The 24384-nt window shown below is 42.4% G+C and overlaps 1 protein-coding gene and 1 long non-coding RNA gene across 2 annotated transcripts; one reads left to right on the top strand and one right to left on the bottom strand.

Annotated features, from left to right (window-relative positions):
* The first annotated feature begins 9472 nt into the window (after positions 1-9472).
* On the top strand, positions 9473-14421 carry LOC135565550 (uncharacterized). The gene is made up of 2 exons (XR_010461667.1): positions 9473-9876; positions 11948-14421. It is a non-coding gene; the product is annotated as an uncharacterized LOC135565550 (long non-coding RNA).
* Positions 10631-22485, bottom strand: LOC115112990 (transmembrane protein 100-like). Its single transcript, XM_029640137.2, has 2 exons — positions 21984-22485; positions 10631-12456 (listed from the first exon to the last, which is right to left on the bottom strand). Exon 2 carries the CDS (start codon positions 12425-12427, stop codon positions 11951-11953), a length of 477 nt encoding a protein of 158 aa, XP_029495997.1. The 5' UTR covers positions 12428-12456; positions 21984-22485; the 3' UTR covers positions 10631-11950.
* Between the last annotated feature and the right edge of the window lie 1899 nt (positions 22486-24384).

Genomic DNA, 24384 nt, shown 5'->3' with positions numbered 1-24384 from the left:
ATACTCTAAAAGTACAACTGTTTTGTTTTTTAACTAAGTCATTAAGAACAAATTCTTATTTACAATGATGGCCTACCAAAAGGCAAAAGGGACAGGGCCTGCGATAAAAAAAAAATATTTAAAAAAAATATATATATGGGACAAAACACACATCATGACAAGAGAGACAACACAACACTACATAAAGAGAGACATAAGACAACAAAATACCATGGCAGCAACACATGACAATACAGCATGGTAGCAACACAACATGACAACAACATGGTAGCAGCAAAACATTGTAGCAGCACAAAACATGGTACAAACATTATTGGGCACAGACAACAGCACAAAGGGCAAGAAGGTAGAATGTTTCTCTCTGCTGTCAAGAGGGGGGTCACTTAAACGTTTTGCCCGTGAAATTCCACATCAGCCTGCTTAGGGCTCCCTAAAGGCTAGGGCCGGCCCTGGTTGTAATCAGTAACATAACTGAGCAATCGGGGGAGAAGGGCCTTGGTCAGGGAGGTGACCAAGAACTAGATGGTCACTCTGACAGAGTTCTAGAGTTCCTCTGTGGAGATGGGAGAACCTTCCAGAAGGACAACCATGTCTGCAGCACTACCAATCAGGCCTTAATAGTAGAGTGGCCAGACAGAAGCCACTCCTCAGTAAAATGCACATGACAGCCCGCTCGAAGTTTGCCAAAAGTCACCTAAAGACTCTCAGACCATGAGAAACAAGATTCTGTGGTCTGATGAAACCAAGATTGAACTCTTTGGCCTGAGCTTGAGAGGATCTGCAGAGAAGACTGGGAGACTAGTCAGGATCAAGGCAAAGATGAACGGCGCAAAGTACAGAGAGATCCTTGATGAAAACCTGCTCCAGAGCACTCAGGACCTGAGACTAGGGCGAAGGTTCACCTTCCAACAGGACAACGACCCTAAGCACACAGCCAAGACAAAGCATGAGTGGCTTCGGGACAAGTCTCTGAATGTCCTTGAGTGGCCCAGCCAGAGACCGGACTTGAGCCTGATCGAACATCTCTGGGGAGACCTGAAAATAGCTGTGCAGCAACATTCCCCATCCAACCTGACAGAGCTTGAGAGGATCTGCAGAGAAGACTGGGAGAAACTCCCCAAATACAGGTGTGCCAAGCTTGTAGCGTCATACCCAAGAAGACTCTACGCTGTAATTGCTGCCAAATGTGCTTCAACAAAGTACTGAGTAAAGGGTCTGAATAATTATGTAAATGTGATATTTCATTATTATAATTTTTTAAAATAAATGAGCAAACATTTAAAAATACCTGTTTTTGCTTTGTCATTATGGGGTATTCTGTGTAGATTGATGAGGGGAAAAAAACGATTTAATACATTTTAGAATAATGCTGTAAAGTAACAAAATGTGAAAAAAGTCAAGGGGTTTGAATACTTTCCGAATGCACTGTACACATGTCAGGACATGTACTGTACATAGTGAACTCATACACATTGTAAATATGAAAATAGAATGCAATATTTCAGAAAGTGACCTACTGCTTGCATGTCAAAATCAGACTGGGACAAATTGACATTTGCGATCTCCCCCTATTTGCAAGCGTAACCAATGGTTCAACACAGTGGAGGCTGCTGAGGGGAGGACGGCTCATAATAATGGCTGGAACGGAGCAAATGGAATGGCATAAAACTATGTGTTTGATGAATTTGATACTATTCTACTTACGCTGCTCCAGCCATTACCACGAACCCATCCTCCCCAATTAAGGTGCCACCAACCTACAGTTTCAGTTCACACAGGTAAACCCAGCCCTGAACAGTAGTATACTAGTAATGCATGAAATTGCTGCCCTGTAAACCTTGAATTTACAAGGTGCTAGCATAACTGCCATGGCCTGTTTCTTCATTTAATGTAATGTCCACCTTTAGGGGCAACAGATGGGAAGAAGCTCTACTGTTGAAATACTTATGTTGTGCAATACTTCAAATCAAATCAAATAAAATAACATTTTATTTGTCACATACACATGGTTAGCAGATGTTAATGCGAGTGTAGCAAAATGCTTGTGCTTCTAGTTCCGACAATGCAGTAATAACCAACAAGTAATCTAACTAACAATTCCAAAACTACTGTCTTATACACAGTGTAAGGGGATAAAGAATATGTACATAAAGATATATGAATGAGTGATGGTACAGAGCAGCATATGCAAAATACAGTAGATGGTATCGAGTACAGTATATCCATATGAGATGAGTATGTAAACAAAGTGGCATAGTTAAAGTGGCTAGTGATACATGTATTACATTAGGATGCAGTAGATGATATAGAGTACAGTATATACATATACATATGAGATGAATAATGTAGGGTATGTAAACATTATATTAGGTAGCATTGTTTAAAGTGGCTAGTGATATATTTTACATCCTTTCCCATCAATTCCCATTATTAAAGTGGCTGGAGTTGAGTCAGCGTGTTGGCAGCAGCCACTCAATGTTAATGGTGGCTGTTTAACAGTCTGATGGCCTTGAGATAGAAGCTGTTTTTCAGTCTCTCGGTCCCAGCTTTGATGCACCTGTACTGACCTCGCCTTCTGGATGATAGCGGGGTGAACAGGCAGTGGCTCGGGTGGTTGTTGTCCTTGATGATCTTTATGGCCTTCCTGTAACATCGGATGGTGTAGGTGACCTGGAGGGCAGGTAGTTTGCCCCCCGGTGATGCGTTGTGCAGACCTCACTACCCTCTGGAGAGCCTTACGCTTGTGGGCGGAGCAGTTGCCGTACCAGACGGTGATACAGCCCGCCAGGATGCTCTCGATTGTGCATCTGTAGAAGTTTGTGAGTGCTTTTGGTGACAAGCCGAATTTCTTCAGCCTCCTGAGGTTGAAGAGGCGCTGCTGCGCCTTCTTCACGATGCTGTCTGTGTGAGTGGACCAATTCAGTTTGTCTGTGATGTGTATGCCGAGGAACTTAAAAATTACTACCCTCTCCACTACTGTTCCATCGATGTGGATAGGGGGGTGTTCCCTCTGCTGTTTCCTGAAGTCCACAATCATCTCCTTAGTTTTGTTGACGTTGAGTGTGAGGTTATTTTCCTGACACCACACTCCGAGGGCCCTCACCTCCTCCATGTAGGCCGTCTCGTCGTTGTTGGTAATCAAGCCTACCTCTGTTGTGTCGTCCGCAAACTTGATGATTGAGTTGGAGGCGTGCGTGGCCACGCAGTCGTGGGTGAACAGGGAGTACAGGAGAGGGCTCAGAACGCACCCTTGTGGGGCCCCAGTGTTGAGGATCAGCGGGGTGGAGATGTTGTTGCCTACCCTCACCACCTGGGGGCGGCCCGTCAGGAAGTCCAGTACCCAGTTGCACAGGGCGGGGTCGAGACCCAGGGTCTCGAGCTTGATGACGAGCTTGGAGGGTACTATGGTGTTGAATCCCGAGCTGTAGTCGATGAACAGCATTCTCACATAGGTATTCCTCTTGTCCAGATGGGTTAGGGCAGTGTGCAGTGTGGTTGAGATTGCATCGTCTGTGGACCTATTTGGGCGGTAAGCAAATTGGAGTGGGTCTAAGGTGTCAGGTATGGTCCTTGACTAGTCTCTCAAAGCACTTCATGATGACGGAAGTGAGTGCTACGGGGCGGTAGTCGTTTAGCTCAGTTACCTTAGCTTTCTTGGGAACAGGAACAATGGTGGCCCTCTTGAAGCATGTGGGAACAGCAGACTGGTATAGGGATTGATTGAATATGTCCGTAAACACACCGGCCAGTTGGTCTGCGCATGCTCTGAGGGCACGGCTGGGGATGCCGTCTGGGCCTGCAGCCTTGCGAGGGTTAACACGTTTAAATGTTTTACTCACCTCGGCTGCAGTGAAGGAGAGTCCGCATGTTTTCGTTGCAGGCTGTGTCAGTGGCACTGTATTGTCCTCAAAGCGGGCAAAAAAGTTATTTAGTCTGCCTGGGAGCAAGACGTCCTGGTCCGTGACTGGGCTGGTTTTCTTCTTGTAGTCCGTGATTGACTGTAGACCCTGCCACATACCTCTTGTGTCTGAGCCGTTGAATTGAGATTCTACTTTGTCTCTATACTGACGCTTAGCTTGTTTGATAGCCTTGTGGAGGGAATAGCTGCACTGTTTGTATTCGGTCATGTTACCAGTCACCTTGCCCTGATTAAAAGCAGTGGTTTGCGCTTTCAGTTTCACGCGAATGCTACCATCAATCCAGGGTTTCTGGTTAGGGAATGTTTTAATCGTTGCTATGGGAACAACATCTTCAACGCACGTTCTAATGAACTCGCACACCGAATCAGCGTATTTGTCAATGTTGTTATCTGACGCAATACGAAACATATCCCAGTCCACGTGATGGAAGCAGTCTTGGAGTGTGGAATCAGCTTGGTCGGACCAGCGTTGGACAGAACTCAGCGTGGGAGCTTCTTGTTTTAGTTTCTGTCTGTAGGCAGGGATCAGCTAAATGGAGTCGCGGTCAGCTTTACTTTATATATGGTCCATGATAAATATACTAATTTAAAAAACAGTTGTGTTCTTTGGCAGGACATCAACATAGAAGTTGGCTGAAGCAGAGGAGGTTGACTGGAGTTGGTTGTTGATCATTGCTAAACAGTCATTTTCAAGTCTTACCATAGATTTTCAAGCAAATTTAAGTCAAAACTATAGGGGCCATTCAGGAACATTTAACATTGTCTTGTTAAACAACTCAAGTGTTTATTTGGCCCTGTGTTTTCGGTTATTGTCCTGCTGAAAGGTGAATTTGTCTCCCAGTGTATGTTGGAAAGCAGACTCAAACAAGTTTTTCTCTAGGATGTTGCCTGTGCGTAGCTCTATTCCGTTTCTATTCCTAATGTTTTATTGTGGAACTGCGATTCCTGGGAGTGCATTCTGATGAAGATCATCAAAGGTAAGGGAATATTTATGATGTGATTTCTGATTTCTGTTGACTCCAACATGGCGGATAATATATATATTTTTCACTCAGATTATTACATGGTTTGCTTTTTCCGTAAAGTTTTTTTGAAATGTGACACAGCGGTTGCATTAAGGAGAGGTATATCTATATTTCCCTGTCTAAGAATTGTATTTTCATCGACATTTATAATGAGTATTTTTGTAAAATGATGTGGCTCTCTGCAATATCACCGGATGTTTTTGGAACTAGTGAACGTAACGCACCAATGTATACTGAGATTTTTTAAATATAATTATGCACTTTATCGAACAAAACATACATGTATTGTGTAACATGAAGTCCTATGAGTGTCATCTGATGAAGATCATCAAAGGTTAGTGATTCATTTTTATCTCTATTTGTGCTTTTTGTGACTCCTCTCTTTGGCTGGAAAAATGGCTGTGTTTTTCTGTGAATTGGTGGTCACCTAATTTAATAGTTTGTGGTGATTTTGCTGTAAAGCCTATTTGTAATCGGATACTGTGGTGGGATTAACAACAAGATTACCTTTAAAACGGTATAAAATACATGTATGTTTGAAGAATTGTAATTATGAGATTTCTTTTGTTTTAAATTTGGCGCCCTGCACTTTCACTGGCTGTTGTCATATCAATCCCGTTAACGGGATTGCAGCCCTAAGAAGTGTTTAACAGAGGGGACCTGATCCTGGATCAGCACTCCTACTTTGACATCTTTATGAAAACTGTCTCTGGTCCCTAAAGAATCATGCCAATAAGAATGTATTGAACTTTCTATTTCCTTGTACTGTTTGTATCTCACACTGTTTAGTTGTTCTGAAAAAGATAAGTCTTGTGGAAATAGTCTGCACATTATGTTTTAATCAAAAGATGGACATTTCAGTTTGAACCACTGGGTGTCACAAACATTAACGAGCGATCTTCTTTCAAGACTGTTCTTAACTCATCTGGCTAAATAAAGGTTAAATAAATCAAATACAAATTTGATGCTAGAGGTCACAGCTGAACTCACAAAATTTGTCTGAATCACAAATGTCCCCCTAATCCCTATATAGTGGACAAATTTTGACCAAAGCCTTATGGGGAAAAGGGCGCCATTTGTGACGCAACCACAGACCTCCTCTCACAGTCCTCCTCCCTCTTGGAGATCCAGCAACGCCTACATCCCTCCCAACTCGGCCCCAAATAAAAGGCTTTTGAAATGAAACCCACCAGCAAGGTTGCAGCTCAAGTGCAGATGTGGGGAAATCTCAGAAGTTTAAAGGAAGTTTTGGGACAGCTGTTAAAAGTACTCTCATGCTTTCAAGTACTCATAATGTGGGTAGAGTGTACTGACATCAAAGGTACTATTGCATTTTAGGAACAGAAGTTCTAAGTTATTTTATATTCCAAATCACCACTAAATGAATCATGGGGTCGTGGCGTAACAAAAGGGGCCTGTATTGCCATGCTGACTGAAGTCTGAAAACAGGAACAGGAAGTTAATGAGAATGACTTTTGACTTCTCAGGATGCCCCCCCCCTCACACACACACACACACACACACACACACACACACACACACACACACACACACACACACACACACACACACACACACACACACACACACACACACAGGATTCCCTGTGATAGGATGGATTACCATCAGCAGCCATTACATTGAGCCACTGTCTCACACACACCAAAGCACGCACACACACATACATACACACAGTTAATTGGCCAGATACTTTGTTCCTTTTGTTAGCAACATGGTTGCCTTGACCCGGGCAGAGGAGAGGAGCAGGTAGGAAATTAGCTCCATTACACCAATAAAGGGACTGACTGTCATTGGCTAGCAATGTTCCCACTTCATAGCAACTACACCTGCCGGAGACAAGCAATGTGAAAACTTGGAACCACAGAATCAGGTTTTCAGTGTAATATTGTGTAACAAACATGTAACAGAAAATGTTATAAAACACTATAACTGCATCATCTCACAAACTCCTGTTGACTCTAGATTCTAGACATTTGTCAAATTGCATTGCAGCAAACGTCAAATTGCGAATAGCACGGTGTCATGGTCCTCATCGCACCTTTACTGATATAACTACAGTATCATTATATAACCAATGCTGACTGGGAACAGGGTTATTTTAAAGCCCATTGCAGAGGTGTGAAGCGATTTATTAAGGATCATATTCACTTAAATAAACAGAGTGCGGTGCCCAGTGATGACAATTGGCATCTGGGGGCAGTGGGGTGGAGTGGAGGGGCATTGTTCAAAGTTTTAGTAAAGGGTGTGTAGTCTCACAGTCTCACTAACCTACTTCCTGTTCTCTCTCTGATCCCTTAGCCCTTTTAATAGTTAGTCCATTTTCCATTTCCCTGTGGTAGCATGCCAGGCCCTTTCACAGGGAACAAGGTGTGTGTGTGTGTGTGTGTGTGTGTGTGTGTGTGTGTGTGTGTGTGTGTGTGTGTGTTGTGTGTGTGTGTGTGTGTGTGTGTGTGTGTGCGTGCGTGAGATAGTGGGGGACACTGCTGCCACACCTCTGGTTCCTGAATCCGACACCAACAATGTTCTCAGGAAGGGAGGGACTGAGTGGAACAGATCTGTCTGTGCTCTTGTGTACTCCATTGCTGTCATTGGGAGTTGGGATGATAGAACAAACAGGCTGGCACTCAGGCTAACAGGATTATATAGGGTTTTATCTAACTATTGCCCAATTGGGGTTAGTTTGCGTCTGAAATGCCCCCCCCCCCCCCCCCCTCATGTAGTGCACAACTGGTCAAAAGTAATGCTCTATATTAAGTCATGATGCCAATGGACATCATGACTTAATTTTCTACTACTGTATCATTGCACATTTCATCGCCTACGTCTATTTTATCCTCCACAGTTACGTCAAGTACTGGGACTCTGTGTGTGTGTTTATGTGGATTGTAAGAGAATACTCCCTTGTGTATTTATTGAGAACTCTCAAAGTGATGACTGTTGGATCTACAGTTCCGGTGTCAGGGTGATGCAAGACTCTCTCTCTCTCTCTCTCTCCCTATGCCTCTCTCTTCCTCCCCCTCTCTGCATCTCTCTCTCTCTCCCTCTCTCTCTCTCTCCCTATGGCTCTCTCTTCCTCCCCCTCTCTGCATCTCTCTCTCTCTCCCTCTCTCTCTCTCTCCCTATGGCTCTCTCTTCCTCCCCCTCTCTGCCTCTCTCTCTCTCTCTCTCTCTCCCTCTCTCTCTCTCCCTATCCATCTCTCTTCCTCCCCCTCTCTGCCTCTCTCTCTCTCTCTCTCCCCTATGGCTCTCTCTTCCTCCCCCTCTCTGCCGCTCTCTCTCTCTCTCTCACTCTCCCTATGCCTCTCTCTTCCTCCCCCTCTCTGCCACTCTCTCTCTCCCTCCCTCTCTCTCTCTCTCCCTATGGCTCTCTCTTCCTCCCCCTCTCTGCCCCTCTCTCTCTCTCTGCCTCTCTCTCTCTCTCTTCCTTGCTCACTCTGCCCCCCGCTCTCTGCCCCTCTCTCTCTCTCTCTCCCTCTCTCTCTCTCTCCCTATGGCTCTCTCTTCCTCCCCCTCTCTGCCTCTCTCTCTCTCTCTCCCTCTCTCCCTATCCCTCTCTCTTCCTCCCCCTCTCTCTCCTCTCTCTCTCTCTCTCTCTCTCTCTCTCTCCCCTATGGCTCTCTCTTCCTCCCCCTCTCTGCCGCTCTCTCTCTCTCTCTCTCTCCCTATGCCTCTCTCTTCCTCCCCCTCTCTGCCTCTCTCTCTCTCCTCTCTCTCTCTCTCCCTATGCCTCTCTCTTCCTCCCCCTCTCTGCCTCTCTCTCTCTCCCCTATGGCTCTCTCTTCCTCCCCCTCTCTGCCCCTCTCTCTCTCTCTGCCTCTCTCTCTCTCTCTTCCTTGCTCACTCTGCCCCCCGCTCTCTGCCCCTCTCTCTTCCCATAGCATTCCCTGCCTGCTCCATTCCAGTGGAGATAAAGTTAGAGCCTTGGAAGCGACAACGTGTTGTAGCCGGTAACCCCACAGTGACGCAACCCAATGATTTGATTATCTCCGTTGGCGTTGGAAGGATGCTAAGCAACGTAAACACACACTATAAATACAACTACCCCCACTGCCCCACCCCACTACCACTGTCCAGCCCCCTCAAACTCCCCAAACTTGATTTAGAAATACAATATGCAGAGAGCAACGTGAAATGGCTTAGTCTTAGTTACTGATACTGATGTTTTTGTTAACCTCTTCAACCTATGGGGGCGCTATGTCATTATTGGATCAAAAAACGTGCCCGTTTTAAACGCAATATTTTGTCACGAAAAGATGCTCGACTATGCATATAATTGGCAGCTTTGGAAAGAAAACACTCTGACGTTTTCAAAACTGCAAAGATATTATCTGTGAGTGCCACAGAACTCATGCTACAGGCGAAACCAAGATGAAACCTCAAACAGGAAATGAGCAGAATTTTTGAGGCTCTGTTTCCCATCGTCTCCTTATATGGCTGTGAATGTGCCATGAATGAACTTGAGCTCTCTGCCGTTCGTCCAAGATGTCTGCAGCATTGTGACGTATTTGTAGGCATATCATTGGAAGATTGACCATAAGAGACTACATTTACCAGGGGTCCGCCCGGTGTCCTGTGTCGAAATTATTGCGTAATCTCTAGGTCCATGTGCGTTCCATTTCTTCAGAAGAGAAAGTCAACTGCTGGATTTATCGTCGATAGATATGTGAAAAACACCTTGAGGATTGATTCTAAACATCGGTTTGCCATGTTTCTGTCGATATTATGGAGTTAATTTTGAAAAAAGTTTGCGGTTTAATTACTTAATTTTCGTTTTTTTTCTTACCCAAACGTGATGGAGAAAACGGAGCGAATAGTCAACACAAATAATCTTTTTGTAAAAACTGAACATTTGCAATCTAACTGAGAGTCTCCTCATTGAAAACATCTGAAGTTCTTCAAAGTTCTTCAAAGGTAAATGATTTTATTTGAATGTTTTTCTGGTTTTTGTGAAAACGTTGCATGCTGAATGTCAGGCATGTCAGGCATAATACTATGCTAGGCTATCAATAGTGTTACACAAATGCTTGTTTTGCAATGGTTGAGAAGCATATTTTTGAAAATCTGAGATGACAGTGTTGTTAACAAAAGGCTAAGATTGTGAGCAAATAGATTCATTTCATTTCATTTGCGATTTTCATGAATAGTTAACGTTGCGTTATGCTAATGAGCTTGCGGATAGATTTACACAATCCTGGATACAGGTTTCTTTCGTAGCTAAACGTGACGCAGAAAACGGAGCGATTTGTCCTAAACAAATAATCTTTTTGTAAAAACTGAACATTTGCTATCTAACTGAGAGTCCTCATTGAAAACATCTGAAGTTCTTCAAAGGTAAATGATTTTATTTGAATGTTTTTCTGGTTTTTGTGAAAATGTTGCCTGCTGAATGCTAACGCTAAATGCTACGCTAAATGCTACGCTAGCTATCAATAGTGTTACACAAATACTTGTTTTGCAATGGTTGAGAAGCATATTTTGAAAATCTGAGATGACAGTGTTGTTAACAAAAATCTAAGCTTGAGAGCTAGCATATTGATTTCATTTAATTTGCGATTTTCATGAATAGTTAACGTTGCGTTATGGTAATGAGCTTGAGGCTGTATTCACGATCCCGGATCCGGGATGGCTCGTCGCAACAGGTTAATAGGGATATATACGAATAAAATGTAATTTGATTGGTTGATTGACAGATTTATTGGCACATGGATTTAACATCTTACGTGTAGTGGCAAAAATATTCCAAATATATATCAACAGATTTGTCATAAATATCATGAAAATACAACTTTACCAGAGTACAATGGTACATATGAAACCACAACTTGCTTTGCCACAGCTATGGTCTTTTACTATACTAACAATGAAAAACTGTACATTTGGCACAAACTGTATCAATTTAATCAATAATAGGCATAATAGGCAGTTACAAAAGTACATTGGAAGCATAAAAAATCATGCATATCGAACTTGAGAGATACATTGACTTAATTTAGTCAATCACTTCCTAGGTTCACTTTACGCAGTAATAAAGGGTGATTTGACCCTGTAAAGTCAGCTACTGTCTACATATCTAAGACATAACATTAAGTACCTATGAAATGTTCACTTGAAACATCAATTGAGCAGCCATAGAGTCACAGATGCATCACATGACATGCATGAGTATAGTAGAATGGAGAATCATGGTCCTCCGTGCAACTATCCTTTCTGCTCCAGGGTGAAGTTTCCTCTAAGTACAGATCTAGGATCAGCTTGCTCTACCCCAATCCTAACCTTAACCATTAGTGAGGAAAATGAAAAAAGCCTGAAGATCAGAATCTAGGGGCAAATTCACCTTACTCCATCCTTCCTCTCCAATAATTTGGTTATTCCATCTTCATGATTTTTTTGTAATTTAGCAGACATTCTTATCCAGAGTGGGCGGCAGGGTAGCCTAGTGGTTAGATCGTTGGACTAGTAACCGGAAGGTTTCATGTTCAAACCCCCGAGCTGACAAGGTACAAATCTGTCGTTCTGCCCCTGAACAGGCAGTTAACCCACAGTTCCTAGGCCGTCATTGAAAATAAGAATTTGTTCTTAACTGACTTGCCTAGTAAAATAAATAAAAAAAATAAAAAAGAGTAATTAGGGTTGTACTTGTTTTGCTAAAGGGTACAGCAACATATTTTTCATCTAGTCAGTTCAGGGATTCAAACCAGAAACCTTTTGGTTACTGTCTCAACACTCTTTTAACTGTTAGTCTACCTGCCAGTCTTTGTAGGCCACTCTAGTCCTTACAGATAGGATCTTACATACAGTACATATTGTCTTTCTAGGACATTCTAGTCCTTCAGCTAAGCATCTGTTTTGGACAATGTGTGAGTCCTTCATACCCAACCACCTCTGACATCCCTCATCTCTCTCTAGTAGTCTCTGCTCATTACCTCTTCATTCAAACTTCAAATTGTTCAAACTTCCATTTAACAGTCCCTATCTCCCTCAGGGCTCAGACCACACAGACACCATGGTTGGACATGAGGGCTGTCTGACTCTCCCTCCTCCGGTCCTTCTTCCGCCCCAGCCGGACCCTCCAACAGCCGGCACTGGACCCCAGTAGAGCCAGCCCGGCCGATAGCAGAACCAGCCCCAGCACCGAGATGGTGGAGCCGTGTGAGTTGAACATGTACGCCACAGCAGTTACCACAATACCGGCAATGAGGACCACCACGCCGAATGGCACTGTGCACCGGTAGCACGACATCTCCGCCCCACCTGTGGCCGCTGTCAGCTGCATCTCGTTGATTAACGGGACAGTCGTCACGACGACGCTACAGTCCTTCTTGTTGTTGTTGGATTTCTCTGTGGGGACTTTCTCGGAGGTTGATGTTGGCATTTTCATGGCGCTTCTTGGGACTTTCGGTGAGTTTCTGCTGATGGGGTCGTCTGGCATAGAGATTTTGTTAGCTAGGAAATGGTGGGCCATCTTAATTTTCAGTGGTCAACCTGTTGAGTCTATCAATCAGTGTGGCGTACAGAGAGAGAAAAATACATTTTAGTCATATTGAAAACAAAACAGAGAAAACCCTGACTACACTTTAAGGATTAGCACAAAAATAAAGGATGTCAGCAGTTCAAATTTACTGAATTACAGTGAGTTGAGGTATGTCTCTAAATTGAAGCCTGTTCCCATTGAAATGAAAGATCTCTGTGCCAATGTCTATGCCCTGGCAGTAATATTTCCACCGGATGCATTGTTGGCAGTTGGACGTGAGGCATCGACAGTGCGCAACATAACTGTCAAATTTCCCAGAGAAAGGCAGCTAACATTATGACACCTCTGTGAAACAGGAGCCAACCAATTTGATAAACAGTCCGCTCTAATGATGAAATAAATAATGTAGCCTAAAGCTGTAAAAAAACGCTATGATCCCAGCTAGCACATTTGGTTCCTTGGAAGTTGTGGGAACGTATGGTTTTGGTTTCACATTGGTTGTGGGAATGAAGCCAAACATTTCCTGACTGGTAAAACTGAACATTTTGCTTGCTCTGTGAAAATGTATTTGGAGGTTACAAGGAGGTTCTGAGAACGTTTTACTCTGGAAGTGTCACGTTCTGACCTTTATTTCCTTTGTTTTGTATTTATTTAGTATGGTCAGGGCGTGAGTTGGGTGGGCAGTCTATGTTTGTTTTTCTATGATTTGGGTATTTCTATGTTTCGGCCTAGTATGGTTCTCAATCAGAGGCAGGTGTCATTAGTTGTCTCTGATTGAGAATCATACTTAGGTAGCCTGGTTTGCACTGTTTGTTTGTGGGTGATTGTCTATGTTGATGGCTTGTTTCAGCGCAGCTCGCATTAGCTTCACGGTTGTTATTTTGTTTACTGTTTTTGTATAGTGTTTCAGTGTTCAGTTCTTTCTTTAATTAAACATTCAACATGAACACATATCACGCTGCATTTTGGTCCTCCGATCCTTCTCGCCTCTCCTCTTCAGATGAAGAGGAGGACGACCGTGACAGGAAGGTTCTAAGAAAGTTTTCCTGGGAGGTTTTATTAATGTTCTGACAATGCAAATTATAGGTTATTTGAAGGTAATTTAATAACATTCTGAGAATATTTTCTAAATATTTTTAAAGTTTTGTAGTGGTTATTATTGAAAGTTTTCTTAACACTCTAAGAACGAAATTTCGAGGTTTTTGAATAACTTTCTAAAAACCTTCACTGAATGGTCCAATAAGACATATTTTGGGTAGGACATTAATTTGTTTAGGTATTAATCATGTAAACTGTTTTAAAAAAATCTGATACAGCATAATTGAGATTTGAACCTGTGTGCTCCTGTTCTCTATCACTGGAATGTGTCCACTGCACCACCAGGATAAAGTTAGGATGCTGTGTTTTGTTACGCATACAAAGCTGTACATTTAGTCTATTCAAACAGAACCCATTTCAAAGGAAACAATCACTCCATAAGATCAGGTGTGGCCAAATAGTAAGCGCAGGCAACACACCTGAACACATTTAACCAAGATAGAGGCTAGAGAGATTTTTGTTGATGCTGAGAACAGAATATATATGTTTTTAAATAACAATCTTAGAACGTTTTCTGAACATTGCTTAAGTTTTCTTGTGTTTTTTTAGGGAAAGTTTTGTTTATTTTCTGAGAACGGAATTTAGAGACAATTGATGTGGATGTTTTTCTTTTACATTTCTTTATTGCAAAGAACTAGCATAAAAGAGAACCATACATTCTCAGAAAGTTCTGAAAACATTGCTTAAATATAACTTTTTTTCATTAGTCCACTGTTGATACAGTCCCAAAATGCTTTGCATGTCAGCAGTCAAGTTTATCAGATATTGGACTTTCAAGAAGCAAAGAGTCATCATATGCTGCAAAATGCAATAGTTATTTTGTGGATTTAGAACGTTCCCCGAATGTAATAAAAATATGACATTAAATACAGTGGCTTGCAAAAGTATTCACCCCCTTGGTATTTTTCCTATTTTGTTGCCTTACAACCTGGAATTAAAAAATTTTTTTTTTTTTTGGGGGGTTGTATCATTTGATTTACACAACATGCCTACCTCTTTGAAGATGCAAAATCATTTTTATTATGAAACAAACAAGAAATAAGACAAAAAAATTGAAAACTTGAGCATGCATAACTATTCATCCCCCAAAGTCAATACTTTGTTAAAGCCACCTTTTGCAGCAATTACAGCTGCAAGTCTCTTGGAGCATGTCTCTATAACCTTGGTACATCTAGCCACTGGGATTTTTGCCCATTCTTCAAGACAAAACTGCTCTAGCTCATTGAAATTGGATGAGTTCCATTGGTGTACAGCAAACTTTAAGTCATACCACAGATTCTCAATTGGATTAAGATCTTGGCTTTGACTAGGCCATTCCAAGACATTTAAATGTTTCCCCTTAAACCACTCGAGTGTTGCTTTAGCAGTATGCTTAGGGTCATTGTCCTGCTGGAAGGTGAACCTCCATCCCAGTCTCAAATCTCTGGAAGACTGAAACAAGTTTCCCTCAAGAATTTCCCTGTATTTAGCACCATCCATCATTTCTTCAATTCTGACCAGTTTCCCATTCCCTGCTGATGAAAACCATCCCACAGCATGATGCTGCCACCACCATGCTTCACTGTAGGGATGGTGTTCTCGGGGTGGTGAGAGGTGTTGGGTTTGCGCCAGACATAGCGTAAATTTGTCTCATTTGACCAGAGTACCTAATTCCATATGTTTGGGGAGTCTCCCACATGCCTTTTGGCTTTTTTTTCTGGCCACTCTACTGTAAAGCCCAGCAAGTTCTCTGAACAATTTCAGAATATGACTTTAAGGCCAGGCACAAGGGTGGGCAACTCCAGTCCTCGAGGGCCTGATTGGTGTCACACTTTTTCTCAATCTCTAGGAAAACACAGATGTTTAATCAAATTGCATTCTAAACACAGTTTTACTACGCGATACGTTTAAGATGACGCCGGAGAAGAAGGCAGACTTTTTACGTGCCCCCAGCCAATTGCATTTTTTTGTTTGTTTATTTGCATTGTTTGTAACTTCTTTTTTTACTTATTTTGTACATACTGTTGCCACTATTGTCTCTTATGACTGAAAATAACTTCTAGACATCAAGACTGCGATTACTCACCACAGACTAGCAAAATGCTTTTTTCCCTTTCATGACTCTGACGAGCCCGACGCGAAGGATATACTGCTTCCATGTGAACAGGACCGATCCCCGTGATCTGCGTGAATAGGAGGCGGTGAAAGAGGCGCAAAAGGCCGGCTGCCTTCTGAGAATTCGTAGGGGATCGAATAAGCCCCGACTTCTCTATATTCTGCTTGCAAACGTGCAATCCTTGGAGACTAAAATCGACGAGTTACGCGGAAGATTAAACTACCAGCAAGACATAAAAAACTGTAACATCTTATGCTTCACAGAGTCGCGGCTGAACGACGACAATATCAACATACAGCTGGCTGGTTAGACGTTGTACCGGCAGCATAGAACAGCGGCGTCTGGTAAGACAAGGGGAGGCGGACTATGTATTTTTGTACATAACAGCTGGTGCACGATATCTAAGGAAGTCTCGAGCTATTGCTAGCCTAAGGTAGAGTATCTCATGATAAGCTTTAGACCACACTATCTACCAAGAGAGTTTTCATCTGTATTCTTTGTAGCTGTTTACATACCCCTATAGTCAGAGGCTGGCATTAAGACAGCATTGAATGAGCTGTATTCTGCCATAAGCAAACAAGAAAACGCTCACCCAGAGGCGGCACTCCTAGTAGCCAGGAACTTTATTGCAGGGAAACTTAAATCCATTTGACCAAATTTCCATCATAATGTTAAATGTGCAACCAGAGGAAAAAGAACTCTGGACCACCTATACTCTACACAGAGACGCATACAAAGGTCTCCCTCACCCTCCATTTGGAAAATCTGACCATAATTCTATCCTCCTGATTTCTGCTTACAAGCAAAAAATGAAGCAGGAAGTACCAGTGACTAGATCAATAAAAAAGTGGTCAGATGAAGCAGATGCTAAGCTACAGGACTGTTTTGCTAGCACAGACTGGAATATGTTCCGTGATTCCTCTGATGGCATTGAGGAGTGCACCACCTCAGTCATTGGCTTCATCAATAAGTGCATCGATGACGTCGTCCCCACAGTGACTGTACGTACATACCTCAACCAGAAGCCATGGATTACAGGCAACATCTGCACTGATCTAAAGGCTAGAGCTGCCACTTTCAAGGAGTGGGCCTATAACCCGGAAGCTTTTAAGAAATCCTGCTATGCCCTCCGATAAACAATCAAAAAGGAAAAGCGTCAATACAGGACTAAGCTCGAATCGTACTACACCGGCTCTGACGCTCATCGGATGTGGCAGGGCTTGCAAACCATTACAGACTACAAAGGGAAGCACAGCCGAGAGCTGCCCAATGACACAAGCCTACCAGACGAGCTAAACTACTTCTATGCTCGCTTCGAGGCATATAACATTGAAACATGCATGAGAGCACCAGCTGTTCCGGAAGACTGTGTGATCACTCTCTCCACAGCCGATGTGAGTAAGACCTTTAAACAGGTCAACATTCACAAGGCCGCAGGGCCAGACAGATTACCAGGATGTGTACTGCGAGCATGCACTGACCAGCTGGCAAGTGTCTTCACTGACATTTTCAACCTCTCCCTGTCCGAGTCTGTAATACCAACATGCTTCAAGCAGACCACCATACTGCCCGTGCCTAAGAACACTAAGGTAATCTGCCCGTTGCTTTGAAAGACTGGTCATGGCTCACATTAACACCATCATCCTAGAAACCCTAGACCTACTCCAATTTGCATACCGCCCCAACAGATCCACAGATGATGCAATCTCTACTGAACTCCACACTGCCCTTTCCCACCTGGACAAAAGGAACACCTATGTGAGAATGCTATACATTGACTACAGCTCAGCATTCAACACCATAGTGCCCTCAAAGCTCATCAATAAGCTAAGGACCCTGGCACTAAACACCTCCCTGTGCAACTGGATCCTGGACTTCCTGACGGGCCACAAACAGGTGGTAAGGGTAGGTAACAACACATCTACCATGCTGATCCTCAACACAGGGGCCCCTCCTGTACTCCCTGTTCACTCATGACTGCATGGCCAGGCACGACTCCAACACCGTCATTAAATTTGCAGTTGACACAACAGTGGTAGGCCTGATCACCAACAACCACGAGACAGCCTATAGGGAGGAGGTCAGAGACCTGGCCGTGTGGTGCCAGGACAACAACCTCTCCCTCAACATGATCAAGACAAAGGAGATGATTGTGGACTACAGGAAAAAAGAGGATTGAGCACGCCCCCATTTTCATCAACGGGGCTGCAGTGGAGCAGGTTGAGAGCTTTAAGTTCCTTGGTGTCCACATCACCAACAAACTAACATAGTCCAAGCACACCAAGGAGGTCGTGAAAAGGGCACGACAAAACATATTCCCTCTTCAGGAGACTGAAAAGGGCATCCTGACAGGTTGCATCACTGCCTGGTATGGCAACTGCTCGGCCTCCGAACACAAGGCACTACAGAGGGTAGTGCGAACTGCCCAGTACATCACTGGGACCAAGATTCCTGCCATCCAGGACCTCTATACCAGGCAGTGTCAGAGGAAGGCCCTAAAAATTGTCAAAGACTCCAGCCACCCTAGTCATAGACTGTTCTCTCTGCTACCGCACAGCAAGTGGTACCGGAGCGCCAATCTTAGGTCCAAGAGGCTTCTAAATAGCTTCTACCCCCAAGCCATAAGACTCCTGAACCTCTAGTCATATGGCTACCCAGACTATTTGCATTGCCCCCCCTCTCCCCCTCTTTACACCATTGCTACTCTCTGTTGTCCTTTATGCATAGTCACCTTAATAACTCTACCTACATGTCCAGTACATACTACCTCAACTAACCGGTGCCCCCACACATGGACTCTGTATCGGTACCCCATGTATGTAGTCTCGCTATTGTTATTTTACTGCTGCTCTTTAATTTCTTGTTACTTTTATCTTTTATTCTTATACATATTTTTTTTTTAAATGCTTTGTTGGTTAGGGGCTCGTAAGTAAGCATTTCACTGTTGTATTCGGCACATGTGACTAAAACAATTTGATTTGATTTTTTTAAAAGCCACATTAGACAGGATTACCTAGACATACTGACCAGTTCAAGTAGACAGAAGCCCGCTATATGGTATCCAAACTCATCTTTCTGCATGTCCAGCCCACTCATTATCTCTGCCAATGGGTAGTGGGAAAGTTGCTGGCTTTTTCTATGGCTAAACCAACTAGGGTCGTAATTTAACAATTTTATTTGTATTTACAGGTGGCAAACAAGTTTGTTATTAAAGCACATGAAAGTTCACATGTTCGAGAAGACATTTCTGACAAAAAACGCATTTAGATTTTTTTTTTAAAGATAACGTTCAAACGGCTCTCCTTTGAACTAGTGCCCTTCGACATATGCCTAGTTTCCTGAAATGGGTCACATATGGACTTTTACCATATAAGGCCATCTTCTGCATACCACCCCTACCTTGTCACAACACAACTGATTGGATCAAACGCATTAATAAGAAGAAAATAAATTAAGTTCAGGGCGGCATACTGGGTGGGGGCCGGGTAGTGATGACTATTTAACAGTCTGATGGCCTTGAGATAGAAGCTGTTTTTCAGTCTCTTGGTCCCAGGTTTGATGCACCTGTTCTGACCTCACCTTCTGGATGATAGCGTGCTGAACAGCCCATGGTTCGGGTTGTTGATGTCCTTGATGATCTTTTTGGCATTCCTGTGACATCGGGTGCTGTAGGCGTCCTGCATGGCAGGCAATGTGTCCCCGGTGATGCGTTGGGCAGACCGCACAATCCTCTGGAGAGCCCTGTGGTTGCGGGCGCTGCAGTTGCCATACCAGGCTGTGATACAGCCCAACAGGATGCTCTCAATGGTGCATCTGCAAAAGTTTGTGAGGGTCTTAGGGGCCCAAGACACATTTTTTCAGCCTCCAGAAGTTGAAGAGACAATGTTGCGCCTTCTTCACCACAATGTCTGTGTGGGTGAACTATTTCTGATTGTCAGTGATGTGTACGCCCAGAAACTTGAAGCTTTTCACCTTCTCCACTGCAGTCGGGTCGATGTGGATACTGGGGTGCTCCTTCTGCTGTCTCCTGGCGTCCACAATCTGCTCCTTCGTTTTGTTGACATTGCGGGAAAGGTTATTTTCCTGGCACCACTCCGCTAGGGCCCTCACCTCCTCCCTGAGGGCTGTCTTGTCATTGTTGGTAATCAGGCTTAGTCCTGTTGTGTCGCCTGTAAACTTGATGATTGAGTTGGAATGGAATATTTCTGGGATCTTTTATTTCAGCTCATGAAACGTGGGCGTTTATAATTTTGATCAGTGTAAAATAAAATGTTTACAGCATATAAACATGGAGAATATATCTAAGGATAACCATACAAAATGTGGTAAATGCAGATGTTTCTGAAGCTTTTGAAGCTGAGAATAATGAGTTGGGAAGAGTCTGACTTTTGGGAAATGGCAGTTAAAGACAAGTACACTGAATGAAGAGTACCAAATGACAAAAGCCTATTTAAACCCAATAACCATCTCTTCAAAGTAAGTTACTAAATGTTGTACAGTTTGAAAACATTGTCTATGAAATGGGTTTTGAAATTATGTGTACAGTTATTCAATGTAGTGAACTTTTAAATGATTGATGTATGTCCATTTTAAAGTGGTAGAAATTCATAAAAATGTTGATGACTTTAGTATGATAAACTAAAGAAAATATAAATTGTTGACATTTTTATGTTTATTTTTTGAAAATACTAATATTAATGAACCAAAATAGCAACAAATCAAAACATTTATAGGTAGATTCAAAAATTTAATTTCAGCCTGTGATGCCTGGCTTAAAATAGAAGCATGTAGGAAAGGTTATGCTGAAGTACTGAAATTACCACAGAAGAAAGTTGTTTCTTAATGTTCTCGGAACTATTTAAGAACATGATTTTAAAAAGAACCACAAAGAAACCGGTAGAAAACGTTATGCTGAAGTACTGAAATTCCCACAGAACATGACCAAAAATGGAATTAAATGTAAACCATGTTTGAACCTTCAGGAAATGTTCTGTTAAAGGGAAAATCTGCAGTTGCTACATCAATTTTTGGAATTCTAAATGAATGATATATATCCATTGATTCTTGAAAAACACAACTTATAAATGCCTAATGAGCTTAGTTAAACTGTCGTGCCCCATCAGAACCCAACATATTTACTTGTTTTACTGCAATGTTTGTAAATAAAGAAAAAAAACACCATATAGCCTCAAAACATAAATAAAAAAATAATTTGGATATCATGGATGGTCAGTCCTTGCATCCATAGCGTAGTCTATGATTTTGCAAGGATTTTGTGATATTTGCAGGAAAATAAGCTTGATTTTGCTGCAGCAATTATGATATTTTCGGGGCCTCCCGGGTGGCGCAGTGGTTAAGGGCGCTGTACTGCAGCGCCAGCTGTGCCATCAGAGTCCCTGGGTTCGCGCTCAGGTTCTGTCGTAACCGGCCGCGACCGGGAGGTCCGTGGGGCGACGCACAATTGGCCTAGCGTCGCCCGGGTTAGGGAGGGCTTGGTCGGTAGGGGTGTCCTTGTCTCATCGCGCACCAGCGACTCCTGTGGCGGCTGGGCGCAGTGTGCGCTATCCAAGGTGGCCAGGTGCACAGTGTTTCCTCCGGCGCATTGGTGCGGCTGGCTTCCGGGTTGGATGCGCACTGTGTTAAGAAGCAGTGCGGCTTGGTTGGGTTGTGTATCGGAGGACGCATGACCTTCAACCTTCGTCTCTCCCGAGCCCGTACGGGAGTTGTAGCGATGAGACAAGATAGTAGCTACTACAACAATTGGATACCACGAAATTGGAGAGAAAAAGGGGTAAAAAAAATGTATTAAAAAAATAAATAAAAGAAAATGCGCTGACGAGGAAAATATTTGTTGACGTGTGGCTTGATTGAACCATATTATGCAGTAAATGTGCGGTGACTGGTTGAAATTATCAGCCCTCTTTTTGTATTGCTGTGATGGGTCAGTTTTATGCAATAATATTGCGATTATTTGACTGTTTTATGTGGAAATAGTGTGGTGATTGGTCAAATTTGCACACCCTCGCATAATATGCAGGGAATTGTTGATTTTGCTAAACATTTTGTAATTGCAGAATCTCAGAATCCTGGAGGATTTTTTTGTGCTGAGAATGTTCCAAAGCCAAGCAACTATCCTGCACCATTCCCAGAAAGGTTGTATGTAATATAACCATAGGTCAACCACGCTCTCACCAAGCTTGAAGAAACCTATGGTTCTCAGAACGTTATGTGCTAGCTGGGATCCGTCATCAACTCTTCTCTGTCGATGTCAACGAGTATGTGATGCAATATTCGTTGGCCTAGGCGCGCGTGATAGAGATGATTTTGAATGAAAAAAACAATCTAATTACTCACCTTAAAATGCTGACTGATTCCATATTTTACACCTAACCCATGAATATATTGTAGTTTCAGGAATATATTATTCAGTGACAATAATAACTGTGAATTTCACAATTAAGGTCAAATACATCAGTTGAGTTACTGTATCCTGGAGCTCTTCTCAGTCTTCTGAAACAGTGCGTCTTTGTGGTAATGCAACCGTCAGCCTATTCACTCTCATCTCGAGCTTGAAGTTGTATGTCATCCATTCGTTTTTTGTCCATTATCAGGTCGTGTTTTTTGTCCAAATACAGATAGAATATACGACTATCCTGTTTAACTTTAGCACCAGCATATGAAAATGTATTATATGCGCAGAGGTTTCCCCAGAATGAGATATATAGCCGACCACCGTTCATTCCACTCACTTCTATTCTCTCTATACACTGTCTATGTATCGTGCAGGCATGTCTAGAAAGCTGTGGCTCTCTGCAATGATCTGGTCTACATCGTCTTGGAGAATCACGCAGGGGGAAATCAATAGCTAAAGGGGGGAGTGTCTGTGAGACACGACTTTCCTCTCCCCCTCACCTACTGAACAAGCAAGGAAACTTTTAACCCTTTCCACCCTTAGCCCTTATTTTAAAGTATACAGCAAACACAATTGCGTTGTCTTTATGACCATAGCGTCACAACTGATTCTGTATTCAAACAAAAATTCAATTGGTTTTTGATTATTTTACCGGTAGTGTATATAATAACATAATTGCAAAATTCACTTGTCTACTGTTATGACATAATACTTTGTCTTATCCATGTTGTTCAGTTCTACTAGTGTTTCAAGGTGTCAACGAGTACCTATGTCACTAGCGAGGAATGGCCTTTAGAGTAACTAACTCTCCAGTGTTTCCAGATTTCTATTAAATATGACCTATATCACTAGCGAGGAATGGCCTTTAGAGTAACTAACTCTCCAGTGTTTCCAGATTTCTATTAAATATGACCTATAATTAAAGTGATACTTCGGGATTTGGGAAATGAGGCCCTTTATCTACCTCCTCAGTCAGATGTCTCTTTCTCCAGTATGAAAGAAGTTAGAGGTAGTTTTGAGAGCCAATGCTAACTAGCATTAGCAGAATGACTGGAAGTCTATGGTATCTACTAGCAGTTTTCCTTCCAAGAAATTGTAATTAAGTATGTTATAAAGCAGCTTTTCTGTGTTGGAATGGTTAGGGCATACTCCAACAACAGAATGGCTTATACCGGTCATAAAAAATATTCATACAGTAGACCGCTGATTGGCCAGTTCATCCTCAGGAGGATTACATCATCCTTTATGAGGAAAAAGCAAGCATTTTTAATTGGTCTGTTAGAGATACAAGTTTGAGGTCAAATCAAATGTTAATTGTCACATGCTTTGTAAACAAAACAATTGTATCACAAGAAACACAAGGAACAAATACACAATGACCAATGACAGCTTGACGATATACATGGGGTACCAGTACCGAGTCGATGTGTAGGGGTACGAGGAAATTGACATATTGTAGATGGATTACATAATTTGTTACCCTCATCAATATACACACAATACCCCATAACGATAAAGCGAAAAAAAAGTTTTTAGATATTTTTGCATATGTATTAAAAATAAAAATAAACCGAATATGACTGGTTTGGGCACACCTACTCATTCCAGTTTATTTTTTTATTCATTTTTTTACTATTTTTTATATTGTAGAATAATAATGAAGACATTAAAAACTATTAAATAACACACATGGAATCATGTAGTAACCAAAAAAGTGTTAATCACATCAAAATATATTTAAGTAGCCACCCTTTGTCTTGATGACAGCTTTGCACAATCTTGGCATTCTCTCAACCAGCTTCATGAGTTAGTCACCTGGAATGCATTTCAATTAACAGGTGTGCCTTGTTAAAAGTTCATTTGTGGCATTTCTTTCCTTCTTAATGCGTGGTAGGGGTGGTATACAGAAGATAGCCCTATTTGGTAAAAGACCAAGTCCATTTAATGGCAAGAACAGTTCAAAATAAGCAAAGAGAAATGACAGTCCATCATTACTTTAAGACATGAATGTCAGTCAATGCGGAACAAAGACCTTTGAAAGTTTCTTTAAGTGCAGTCGCAAAAACCATCAAGCACTATGATGAAACTGGCTCTCGTGAGGACCACCACAGGAAAGGAAGACCCAGAGTTACCTCTGCTGCAGAGGATATGTTCATTAGAGTTAACTGCACCTCAGATTGCAGCCCAAATAAATGCTTCACAGAGTTCAAATAACAGACACATCTCAACATCAACTGTTCAGAGGAAACTGTGTGAATCAGGCCTTCATGTGGAATTGCTGCAAAGAAACCACTACTAAAGGACACCAATAATAATAAGAGACTTGCTTGGGCCAAGAAACAC

The sequence above is a fragment of the Oncorhynchus nerka genome, linkage group LG28, assembly GCF_034236695.1.
Source record: "Oncorhynchus nerka isolate Pitt River linkage group LG28, Oner_Uvic_2.0, whole genome shotgun sequence".
Lineage (NCBI taxonomy): Eukaryota > Metazoa > Chordata > Actinopteri > Salmoniformes > Salmonidae > Oncorhynchus > Oncorhynchus nerka.
The sequence above is the reverse complement of the archived record's forward strand: the minus strand, read 5'-3'. Positions and strand labels throughout refer to the sequence as shown.

What these genes read in the sequence shown, in the direction of transcription:
- LOC115112990 (XM_029640137.2), bottom strand. Translation starts at nt 12,427, where the DNA reads ATGGCCCACCATTTCCTAGCTAACAAAATCTCTATGCCAGACGACCCC.